The following is a 12,983-nucleotide window of genomic DNA, read 5'->3' as shown; positions in this document are numbered from 1 at the left end:
ACTGTGAGGCCAGGCCCCCAAGATCTTCGCTTCCGTAAATGGCCTGTCATCCAGTCTATTTAAGGCACACTGGAGAGTCTCACGTTGATTATCGAAGCGAGAACAGTGGCACAGAAGGTGGCTGATGGTCTCTTCACACTTGCACTTCGCGCACATTGGTGAATCCGCCATTCCAATGCGGTAGCTGTAGGAGTTGGTGAAGGCTACTCCTACCCACAGCCGACACAGCAGTGTTGCGTCACGTCGTGGAAGGTTCGCTGGTAATGTAAGTTTCAGTGATGGGTCGAGGCTGTGTAAGCGACACTTAGAGTTCTGTGGTGTATGCCAGCAACCTAACGTGATTGCACGAGCAAGACTGCGAAGCTCTCTTGCAGCGTCGACTCTGGATAAAGGTATAAGGAGTGTCGGTGAGCCAGCCTGGGCACGTCGGGCAGCGTCATCGGCGAGGTGATTACCAACGATGCCACAGTGTCCCGGCAGCCACTGAAATATGATATCGTGTCCTCGTTCAGATGCGCAATGGCAGGTTTCGTTGATTTGTGACACCAGCTGTTCATAATTGCCACGTCGTAAACTTCGCAGGCTCTGGAGGGCTGCTTTCGAGTCACAAAATATTGCCCATTTGTTGGGCGGTTCTTTTTCAATGTATTCGACAGCTGCGCGAAGAGCGGCCAGTTCAGAACCTGTAGATGTCGTTACGTGTGAAGTTTTGAACTTGATGACGCCAGTCCATATATCTATAGTTAGGTAAATGCATCTAACCAGAAGCACAATGGGAGCGTTCAGCATAGAGAATCATAGGAACTGCATGGACGAAATGGTCACGCTCGAAAGAAGGAAATGGGGAAGATGCCTTTCGTATTTTCTACGCATTGAAAAAAGCGCTGCAGAGATCACGTTTACTAATCTAGGCTTCAAAGCAACAGCACCGTCGTTTCTATGCTTATGACTACTCGAAGATTATTTGGGGAAGTGGCTAACTGGAATGATGCTAACTGTGGCATACTATAGAATCTTCACATGCGAAGCTCTACAGTCAGTTTTGCGAGGCTGCTCTGCAATGTGGGTCGACAGAGCTGTGGCTTCGACGTTACTGTCAGTTGTAAAAATCCATTTCAATTGCTCCAGGACGACGAAGTAACATCCATATCGGCGAGAGCATCATCAGACGCAAGATTTACCAGGCGTAGATAGTGTGGCAAAGACCGTTTTGTTTTGTTTTTCGATACATCGGAGCCACAAATTTTCGTATTTTAAGTACATATCTTTTTTTATTTTAAGTGCAGTAACATTGGGTTAAGATTGTCATGAAGTACTTAACATGTAGAAACACTTCCATTCCCACATTTTAATTCATTGCACTCGTGTTTCGTATTGCTGGGTTTGGCATGTCTGCCCTGTCTGTATCACGCTAAATGAAGTAGGCCTATTCAGGACAGAACGCAACATAAAGTGGGTCGATCCAGGAGATGGTGTAATCCATGGTCGGATAGGTTTCCACGTCTTGTCTTTACGGGAAGGGATGCAATCGCTATATCAAAATACAATACGGAAGATAAATATAGGAATAATAACAGCACACGACAACAAACACACACATTGCAAATGACACAGAGAACACAGCTCAATACTCAGCATTGTAGTATCTCATGGAGACCAGTGTTTCTGTTAAAAAACCTCAGTTTAGCAAGATGCTCAGGAGGCGCTAGACCATGAGTGAAGCACGTGTCGTAGCCCACGGCACAGTCTGATGAGTTCGGTGCTGATTACGGTGTGGTACGGTTCCTTCCAATTTGAATAGGCTGCAGGCGCAAAATAAGCACGCTATGTTTTCGGATACCTTGCACGCAGGGACCACTGGTGGTGTATTTAACTCTAAGCCGGAAGTATACTTTTTATCCACAACATTTAATCGAACGCAATGAAAACACGTCCATACACGCCTGTCAAGGCGTGGACGGCATGAGAAACTCACATTGTGTCGTAATTACGACTAGATCCGCTCTGCTGCTCTGAGCGGATCCATAGAGTTCGCTGTGAGCGCCACGCAACACAAGTCAAGAGCCACAGATGGGCTTCACACATATCACAGCGTAAAACACTTAGGGTCCTTAGCAAAAATTCGGAATCCAAGGAAAAAGTCCATGATTTTATGCCTTTATTTGCCGATTTCACTCCCACACGAGATTGTCCTTTGTCAAAATAAATACTTAAAATCAATAAATAGAAATGAGACATTGTCCAGCTTCGGGTCCGCGGTTAGAACGAGAATGATAATTTCATAATCCCGCAACAAAAAAGGCATATTTTAAGACTTTTCGCCCCGCAGCTCGTCGTTTACCCATGTGACACAGACCAGGAACAACACGCGCACAAATTCACAGTCGGTCAGTCACTCAAACAAACAAGGGCCCGCACACTAAGTGTTCAACGATCAGCTATCCTCTTCTTGCTAAATCACGGCCACTAACTTGCGACTTCTCCTTTCTTTGATTTCACTCATAGCTTCCGCAAAGGCGCTTCTGAGTTACGAGGGTTGCTAAGAAGGCTTTGCCAGGAATTGATAAAGAAAACACTTGATATGAATAACCTCAGGGATGCACTTTCCGAGATGGTAATGGTGTTCTTCGAACAGAATGATTGTCGTGAGTACACTGCAAGTCCTGCTCGTCTTGCGTACAGTGAAACCATCCTCGCAGCCTTCCTCCTGGTGACAGATCCAACAAACGGAAGGCAGGGAAACTGAAAATTCGCAGCGTCACACGAGGAAGTGAGGAGGCATTCACGTGATGGTATTTCGGTGAGAGGGCGTGAAGAGGGCACGCCGCGGTGGTCAGGACTTCTGGCCGGTGACACTGTCGATCCAGGGGCGGTACGCAGAGGTCCGCATGTAGACCCCGGGCATGTTGGGCTCGGCGCATCGGATCCCGTGCGATACAGTGCCTACCAACACCCAGCGCCCGTCGTCCCGCAGCAGTGTCAGCGGCCCGCCCGAGTCACCCTGCGTAGCATGATTACAAAATGTTGCATTCACTTGTTTATGACATCAGCACATGGAAGGCAATTGCCCTCGCGTCATTTTCACGCCAGCGGCGCGCTTCAGTGGCAGAGCGGAACGTTGCTGCAGCCTATTTAAACGCAAATTTGATGCAAAGCTTGACAATCCGCACACGTGTGTATGGTTGCAGCACACGCATCGATCGAGATCAATGCACTTCGGATTCTAACCGGACACTGTCGATCTCCGCATCATATAAAAGCAAACTGCAATCGAAAAGACTTGAGGTACGAGAGCGACAGTACCTATTCCTCTTTGTCTTGTGCTTGCACTGTTCATTCACATGTACACAGCTATGCACCAGCGGGCCCAAGTACAAACAGCCCTGACCACTAACGAGCATTTCATGGCATAACGTCGTCGAATTTTGCCTTCATTACTTTTTCTGATTGGCTCCGATGAGGACAACATTCACCGAGTGGCGAAAAAAAGCACGCACAATGATTTATGACAGAACGTAGAAATTTGATACGTCCTGGCTAGGCTCTCCGGGTGTGTTGAAACTTCGAGTTACACCAGAACAGACAACGATAAATGCTGTTAGCTGCCACAGCATGGTGCGTCACCACTACCTTGTGCGTCAGGGATTACAGAACCGGGGCAGAATTGGGTGCTGTGAGGCGCACAGACTTTCATGTTCCAGCTCCACCCTCCTTCGAAGGCTGACACCCATATACAGCAGTGAATAAAGCCTATGTTTCAAAACAGGAAAGCAACTATGGGAGGGTGCATAAGCATCGGGAACTGTTCCTCTCCTCTCGTTCAACGCACACTTGCGAAGCCGCTGTTGTGCTTACTAAGTACACCGAATGAGTCAATCTATGCTGTTTCCTTACTTTTCTCTAAACCTCGAAACGTTTGTTCTACGTCACGAGCAAGACTTAGAGAGGAAATGGTGCCGCTAGAAACCGCAATATACCTTAAATACAATGCGCCGACGACGAACGGCGAAACATATGTTCGGAATCTCGGTGTTCATGCTCTCTCAGACGCTACCACCTACTTTGAGTAGAAGAGGCGTGCAGAGAAGGCGCCCCACTCCCGAAATCGGAGCCGTCGGAAGGTGGTAATGAGTCAGTTCTGTAGGGAAATCAAGTGCAGTTGACCAACGTCTACTTCCTTTCGTGAAGAAATGCAGTGCAATTTTTTTAAAAATAATTGTCACCACTTCACCATAGTTACGTCGTTTAACCGGGACATTGAATACTACGATAACTGACACTGCGCCTCTAGAGCGGTGGCGCTCATCTTGTCTTATGTTTACGCAATTAAGGTATTGTTTACAGTAGAGGTTACGGTGTGCACATATTGAAGCATTGACTAAATACTATAGATTGACTCATGTTTGCCATTGCTGTTGCATTACGCTCTCTTTAGCCTCGTTTCGCGTTTGCAGAAGCGTGTACCAGTTCCTCTGTGCGCTGCGATTACGGGTCCGATACGCTTCTTTATAGCAGCCATGTGAGTACGGTCAGTGTTTCGCGTGCTCTAGCCGCGTCCCGCTGGCTCGATTATTTTTTGTACAATGTTAATGCTTCAGCCACCTGCCAGCTTAGTGGGTATTACGTTATCTGCGCTGCCCTTTCTCACGGATACACGGACGGTGCAGGTTACCTTGTGCGCGGAAGGAAGGAAGGAAGGAAGGAAAAAGTGGAGAAGGAAAGGTAGGGAGGTTAACCAGTTTGGCTTAACCGGTTTGCTACCCTACACTTGGGAGAGGGATGGGGGAGATTAAAGATGGGGAAGGGGAGAGGGAGAGAGAGCACATAGCACAGCACACACACGGATAGAAGTCATGTGGCCAACGTGGTAACAAGGAACATAAAACATGATACCGTCCTAAAATGTGTCGAACTCCATTTGCAATGCAAAGCTCTTCAGCTTTATGAGAAGCATCTGGAAAGAAATCTCGACGATGGGGGTTGAATAAAACATTGGGAATATAAATGACATTAAATAAAGTTTGTTGAACCGGATGGTCACACATGGTTTTTTTGATCATAGAGAAATTGAATTCCGGGGTATTACCTGTCAAAACCACGATTTCATTATGAGGCACGCCGTAGTGGAGGGACTCCGGATAAATTTTGAACACCGGGAGATCTTTAGCATGCCGGCAATGCACGGGACGCCGGAGTTTCTGCATTTGGCCTCCATCGAAATGGAGCCACCGTCGACGGTATGTGCTCTGGCGACCTCGTGCTTAGCAGTGCAACACCACAGCCGCTAAGCCATCACGGTGTCGTAGAACAGCTCTTCTGGACCTTTTGATCACTATACGTAAGGTCATAAGCTATAGCTTATGATGATGAAGAAATTACGGCCACTGACCAAGTCAAGGTGAAAAAACACACAGACGTTTCGGGACCCGTACGGGTTCCTTGATCACACTAAAAAAAAATTTTTTTTTTTTAGTGTGATCAAGGAACCCGTACGGGTCCCGAAACGTCTGTGTTTTTTCACCTTGACTTGGTCAGTGGCCGTAATTTCTTCATCGTCATGTTACCTGACCAGACGAACTTTCGTCGAACTCTTGACTATATAGCTTATGACTTTGCATACAGTGATCTCAGCCACAGCACGTCCCTATAGAGACGTGCTGTGACTGAGACGCCATACGTTTATTCCAAAGCACGCGCACTTCGTCGTCCGCTCCTCCAGCCACTGTGTTTTTAATTTGTCACACGCTTCCCCCTCCCCTCGAAAGCGTCGCAGTTGAGAAAGTGGAAAATGACGACGAAGTTTGCTGACATGAACAATGTCTATGTCTCGGCCTAAAGGCGTCGCTAAGTGGTAGATTTTATAGTTCACTGGCAAGACCTTGCGCATAATCTTGTAAGGAGCGTCCGTAACGGAACTTAACTTGCCGTTGTTGAGATGCCACGAAATCACTTAAAGTGCCGATTCGCAGACTTCAAGGTCAAACAGAAAAACTTCCCACCATAAATTAATTTGTTCTTATTGTGGTAGGCGAGAGCTTTTAACCGCAGTTTCCTGAACAGTTTTGTCTCGTTGCTTAAATACGGCTGAATAAGATGGTAGTCCATACATCAGGTACGAAGCCGCGTAACCCGTAACGTCACGAGGTGTTCTATTGTATTCGTCGATGGCAAACGAGAGCAGGTCAGTCAAGACTTCTGTGGTTCATCGTGACTATGGTTTCATTTGTCCGCTCGTTCATACCGTTGCATCGTGGTTTGTATCGTGGAACTAGTTATGCTTTATAGAACTACTTAAATTTTCTTGCTGGCTGTGAACCCTGTTCCACGATCTGAAAGGAACTTCCGTGATTTGCATGCAGCAAAAATGCTTTTGAAGCCTGAAATGTAGGCGTCGCTGCTTTCATTTTTGTGAGCGAACGCCCATACGTAGCGAGCGGCATGGTCATTACTGAAGTGGATAATATTTTTAATGAGCCGTATTCAGAAAACTTTTCAATGGTATCCACTGCAAAGAGATCAAAAGGTGCTTCATCTGGAGGCAGTGACTCAAGAAATCCGTACTTCTCTGCTTTGGCCTTTTGACATTTCTGAAATTCACAATGTTTAATGTAGTTAGCAACAACGGTTATATCTGGCTAATACCATTGTGGAGACAGGAGTGACAATGTCTTCTTCACGCCGACGTGTCCAAAATGTTGAGCGTACCAAAGAATGGTAGGGCGAAGGTTATAAGGTACGTATATCTTCCATAGCTTTTTCTTTTTGACGATGACTGTGTCGTTTTCTAGCACGTACGTTCCTTTGTGGCGCTAGTTGTTACGCTTCTGAAGATCGTGACTATGGTTTCATTTGTCCGCTCGTTCATACCGCTGCATCGTGGTTTGTATCGTGGAACTAGTTATGCTTTATAGAACTACTTAAATTTTCTTGCTGGCTGTGAACCCTGTTCCACGATCTGAAAGGAACTTCCGTGATTTGCATGCAGCAAAAATGCTTTTGAAGCCTGAAATGTAGGCGTCGCTGCTATCATTTTTGTGAGCGAACGCCCATACGTAGCGAGCGGCATGGTCATTACTGAAGTGGATAATATTTTTAATGAGCCGTATCCAGAAAATTTTTCAATGGTATCCACTGCAAAGAGATCAAAAGGTGCTTCATCTGGAGGCAGTGACTCAAGAAATCCGTACTTCTCTGCTTTGGCCTTTTGACATTTCTGAAATTCACAATGTTTAATGTAGTTAGCAACAACGGTTATATCTGGCTAATAGCATTGTGGAGACAGGAGTGACAATGTCTTCTTCACGCCGACGTGTCCAAAATGTTGAGCGTACCAAAGAATGGTAGGGCGAAGGTTATAAGGTACGTATATCTTCCATAGCCTTTTCTTTTTGACGATGACTGTGTCGTTTTCTAGCACGTACGTTCCTTTGTGGCGCTAGTTGTTACGCTTCTGAAGATCGGTGAGTGAGTGAATCTGCACTACAGGGGCTCCGGAAAGTGCGTCAGCCTCAACATTGCTCATGCAGTTCTGACGTTTGATGTTCACGTCGTGCATTAACCTTAAAGACCACCGAAAGAGCCGACCTTGAAGATTCTTGACAATGTTCAGCCACTGTAGCGCAGAATGATCTGTTAAACAGTGAACAACTTCCCACAAAGATAACAAAGCCACTTATAAATCGGATCAAGGATGGCAAGATATTTATCTGTGATGGCGTAGTTCGTGATTGAGTAGTTTACGAGAATAGGCAACGGGATGCTCCCTGCCTTTGTCATCTGGCTGCTTCATCACGGTGCCAATCGCTTCACCGGATGCATCGCAGTATACAGGACACGGTCTTGAAACGGTGTATTTACGAAGCACTGGTTCTTCAGTTATGCGCTCCTTGAGTTCCAAAAAAGGCTCGTTTGCATGCTTCTGTCCACGTCTATTTAGTGTCCTTGTGGAGAAGTTTAGTGTGCGGAAGATTGATATGGGTGAAATGAAGGACGTATTGGCGACAAGTCTTTACGATGCCGAGAAAACGCTTCATGTCTTTCTCGTGTTTGAGCGTTGGAAAATTGAGCATCGCAATAACGTTGCTTTGCTTAGTTACTACCGAAAGTTCCTTGTGAAATCTTGTGGCCCAGATACTGGACTTGGCAAACTGATATTTTTTTGCATTTCAGTTTTACATTCTCGGTGCTAGGAGATTTCAGTAAGCCTTCGAGGTGTCGCAGGTGGTCGTGATATGCCACTGAGTACACAACAAGATTGTCGAAGTAGTTGATTACATTGAGCTGATGTTTCGCTATTATTGACTTCATGGCTCTTTCAAATGTAGCAGGAGCGTCCTTTTACCCGAACAGCATCACCAGCCATGGCCATTGGTCGTGACAAATGCAGCTTTCTGAATGTCGTCAGGATGCATTCGGACATGACAGCATCCGGGAGTTATATCCAATGTAGTAAAAAACTTTGCATTTCCCAAGTAGTCAACAACATCGTCAATCCATAGAATTGGCTAAAAGTTGGGCACCGTTAAGAAGTTCAGATTGCGGTAGTCAATACATATACAAAGTTGAGTGTAGCGGACTGCTGAAGCAAAGCGGATCTTCTGGTATTGTACTGAGAGTTCTAGTAAAGTCATCTCACCCGTTTCATGGAAGCCTCAACCTTTTCGGAAGTGGCGAGCCACTCTGATGGTGAGGTGAAAGACTGGCCGGCTGCAGCCAGTTCCACGTCAGGAGGAACACCATCAGTCAACGCACAGATGATGAGGCGTCGGCCGAGGCACCGACTTGTATTTTGTCCTTGTAGTGCTCCTCGATCATCTGCTTTTCACTTCGTAGTGTACAAGAAGCCCGAAGGCATCTCCATTGGTCGTCGTAAAGTGGTCCTCCATGCCACGGTTGATCTCTTCCCATGATTCGTACCCCCTGAGTGCTCGCCCTTTGATGTAGTCGTTGGAGTGACTGACCTGATCGCGTTGCGTCCATGATTTTTCAGCCGCTTTCAATTTGAAAAGACGAGAGCGATCTCGGGAACGTCTTCTGGCATTCTTTTCAACTTCAGAATGTTGAGCAGAGGCCTCGGGGTAGCCATGGCAGGTTGATGGGATTGATTCTGTCGACTTGTAACAACAGAAACAAGAGACAAGGTTGCCGAGACGCCATACCTTTATTCTAAAGCACGCGCTCTTCGTCGTCCACTTCTCCAGCCGCGTAGACGCGATACTGTTGAACAAAGAAGCCTTTAGTCTTAGTTCCTTCTGGGCACATGCGGCCACTCATCGCACATGCGGCTTCTTCCAGCAGACCACTCCAGCTTATTTATTTCAAAATACTGCAGGCCAGAATTTGGTCCAAGCCGGAGCGGTTAGGTCACACAAGATTACAAGTGATTCAAACAGAAAGATCAACAGCAGCAAACATGTCCGGTCAGCAACACATGAAAACACAGATGAATAAATGCGGCGTTCCAGTGCAGACAGAAGGTCGTTAGCTTCAAAGATAGCGAGCGGTAAAGAATTCCACGCTTCTATTGATCGCCGAAAAAGATTTGCAGATGGCTGTTCGTTCTTATATACATACTTAGTGAAAGTGGCTCTGACGAGTTCGTCGATCCCTGTGGGGTGTCGGATATTCAGGGGCTATTAAATTTAGCTTATAATATAGAATATTACAAATAAATGTAAGGCCACTAACTGTACACCGAACTTTCAGGGTCTCAATACTGTTTGCTTTCCTTAAATGAGGTGGTGAGTCCTCTCTTCTGCAGCTACGAAAGATGAATCCGGCTCACTTTCTGTTAATGCATTCAAGTTTTACGATATCTTTCTTAGTAGTCGGGTCCCACGCTATGGAAGCGTATCCAAGTTTGCTTTAAATGCAAGAAGCTTAACATTTGCGGGTGCCGTTCTCAGTCTTTTTTTTTAAATACCAAAATTCACGAAGGGCGGTCACACAAACGTAAGATGTGCGCATAGAACAGCTAAAGTTATCGGTAATAGTCCCACTAAATTGTTACTTCTCTACTTGTGAAATAGAGTGACCTCGTAGTTGATAGGAATAACAACTGGGAGCCTTCTTGCGTGTTAAACGCATGAATAGTTATATAAGCGTTAAGTTACCCGCCGTAACGCTTGCACCACTTTTGAACAGCGGAAACAGCACTCTGCGATGAGTCATCGTCGCATTGCGATGAGATTCATTTGACTAAAAGTCATCAGCGAATACCTTTATTGTCACATAATCAGGAACCACATACACCTAATTCTATATATAAATTAGGAACACTAAAGGCCCCAGCACACTTCTGTTGAAAAGGTACGCATGAATGCATCAAATAATAACGGGAGACCTATGCCTTCTTACTTCAGAGCAGCTTTCCGTGAGCTACTTGGTCGAAAACGGCCAAAAGCAAGCAAGAAAACATCGACTAACCCCTCACCTAACTCAAGTACAGAAAAAAAATGCACACATGTGAGAAGTTGCGTTTTGTTCGACATCCCCCTTCGAAGTCCGTGCTGGCAAAGGGATAAGAGATTATGTTTTTTCTCTTGATTAGGAGAATGTTTTCATTTTGTCAATTACAGCTTCCTAATCGATTTGAGAGTCTTGTTACTGCACGCGTTAGCACAACAGAACTTTAGATAATAAACTGCAAGAAGGGGGTTTCTTGGATGGTCCGAGCATTTCTGCTTGAGTAAGTCAAAGCATATATGAATATGCAAAAGGCGTGAAAGAAATGGAGACAAAGATTTAGTTGCACCCTTCACAATTTTTCACTCCGTTTAGTTAATATGAGCAATGTGATTTCACTAGCACAGACCAAGTATTGATCGCCACTATGCATTCCGCCCACAAATGGCGTGCTGGGGGACTTCTTGAACTGAAATGCGCTTCTGAGATACCTAGCCACGAGCAACGGAAGGGAAACGCCTGGCACCTGACGAAGTTCTTGTCCAGGTGTCGTGTGTGCATTTTTAGTCACGTTTTTTTTTGTGGCGCCGTGGCATATTTCTCATCAACACGTACAAATAACGTATCTCAATCTTAGCCATTCTCTCTAGGCTTCACAAAGTGAAGACGACTGCCCGAACTATGCTTGTGCAGATTTAGCTGGCACTTGACCAACGCATTTTCAATCTTTACATGAAGGAGTCATCCGGCTGTTCCATAAAAAAACCCATTACTGAGAACCTTTCAACCGGCACATACTTTTCAGGCGTCAACAAAGCACCTAAAATACTTTATAAGCAGCTTCTTTACTTTCGATAAGATCTTTAGCACATTCTTCAGCGAGAGGCGTGCTGCTCCACTGACGTAGTCGGAATCCATAAGTGCATCGGTATTCCGCGTCTACTTGTAGATGGCGACAAGCAAAAGCAAGTGCTCTACGACAGCCTCCCGGTGTTCTCAAACGGTCTTCCACTAGAAGCTTTTATGTCCCTCCAGTAGATGCTCTTATGCCCCTCTATTCCACTAAATGAAGCAGATCGGAGCCAAGCAAATCGGAGCCTATCGACTGAAGAACCCGCCTCGCTTTTCAATGATTGCTGTGGAGAGCCAATGAGGCGCTGTAACCATTTCCGTCGAGGGGCGGCGCTGCTATCAACATTCGAGTGTCGAGGTGGCGCTAATAGTGGACGAACGCTCTAGAACACGGGTTTAAGAAGCCTTATACACGAATGAATGCTAAAATGTGAAAGAAAAGCCACGCTGGACGTAAGCAACAAAGTCTGTCACGTATTACGTCACGCGCCACTACCTGCACTGCAACTAACAAAAAAAATGCAGAGAAGCTTTCATACTGCACTGATTTGGCCACTACAGCTTGACACACAGTATTCCTTTACATAATGCATTGTCCACGCTATAGATTGCAAAACAACACGTTTAGCTCTTGTGAAATGACTCAGCGAGTCCGTGTCCCAGGTCGAAAATCACTGCTTTCACATACCTCGCAGGAGTCTCGGTTGCCTCCATCGTAGCCAGCACAGACGAAGTTGTCCCTGATGGCCTTGACGTGTCCGGCCAGCATGAACATTCGCTGGCACTTCTGGTTGCTCAATATTGGCACCTGCACGTACTGCAGCACATTCGGCACCGATCCACCTGCCGGGTAAAGGAAAATACCCGCAAAGGCAGTGCTTATTAGAGAACTTTAGATTGAAAGCGAGAAGTTTCGTATGTGCAGCACGTATTTACTGAGGAGACAAAGTAATGGTGTGGCTTAGAGGCTCATTTGATGACTGAAAGTGAACGCCACACACATTGGCGAAAGAAACACGCACCACCCAAAAAGATGGAAACAGAAGCAGAGACGAAAACACGACGTTGGGGCATACTGAAATGTACCGGAAAATCCAAGCCTGGCTTTATTTCCATCTGGTTAGGGTACAAACGGACAGAGGGGCTCAATGAAGACGTATTCTATGACCATACTCTTTACAAAAGAGCGGAGGCTGATGTCACAAGCGCTCTTATAACACAGAGTCACGCATGTTTGGGTGCCTGCTCTCACTTTAGCGCTGCCAGCCTTCTAGCTATATTTTGCTAGAACCTGTTGATATGACCCCCACCTGTTGATATGACCCCCACCCCACCTTTTTTGTAGATTCATTTACATTTTCCTGATTATTCAAAGAGGCCTTGCGCCCCAATGCATGCATTTTATTTTCATTCCTCGTTGGCTTATTGTAGGACTTAACGATGTCTCCAGCGCCAGTTGAAGCGCCGAAATCAGAGCATTTGTTATCTCGATTTACACCTGAAATTAGTTTCCGCCCCGAATGCAGCATCATATAGCAACAATTTTTGGCAGCAAATGTGAGAGAGAAGAGCGCGACTTGAGCGGCAGCCACATGCGCGCGTTACTCAAGTGACAGCGATAGGCATAGCCCGTACCGCTGTCGCGTCGTGGCGTGGACCAACCACATAGACGCGACATCGCGGAAAAATGTAGCGACACGTTTACATTGTTTCAATAAATACAAGTG

The 12,983-nt window shown here is 46.0% G+C and overlaps 1 protein-coding gene across 4 annotated transcripts in view; it reads right to left on the bottom strand.

The window, feature by feature from the left end:
• Nucleotides 1-2,141: 2,141 nt before the first annotated feature.
• LOC135907147 (serine protease filzig-like) overlaps nucleotides 2,142-12,983 on the bottom strand; it is a 64,433-nt gene continuing 53,591 nt past the window's right edge. For all 4 annotated transcript variants that reach the window (XM_065438799.1, XM_065438798.1, XM_070536906.1 and 1 more), the window contains exons 7-8: nucleotides 11,945-12,099; nucleotides 2,142-3,001 (exon numbers count right to left, since the gene is read on the bottom strand). In XM_065438799.1, coding sequence (XP_065294871.1) covers nucleotides 2,834-3,001; nucleotides 11,945-12,099 — 323 coding nt within the window. In that variant the 3' untranslated portion in view covers nucleotides 2,142-2,833. The remainder of the gene's footprint in view (nucleotides 3,002-11,944; nucleotides 12,100-12,983) is intronic.

This window comes from Dermacentor albipictus, chromosome 4 (assembly GCF_038994185.2).
Source record: "Dermacentor albipictus isolate Rhodes 1998 colony chromosome 4, USDA_Dalb.pri_finalv2, whole genome shotgun sequence".
NCBI lineage: Eukaryota > Metazoa > Arthropoda > Arachnida > Ixodida > Ixodidae > Dermacentor > Dermacentor albipictus.
The sequence above is the reverse complement of the archived record's forward strand: the minus strand, read 5'-3'. Positions and strand labels throughout refer to the sequence as shown.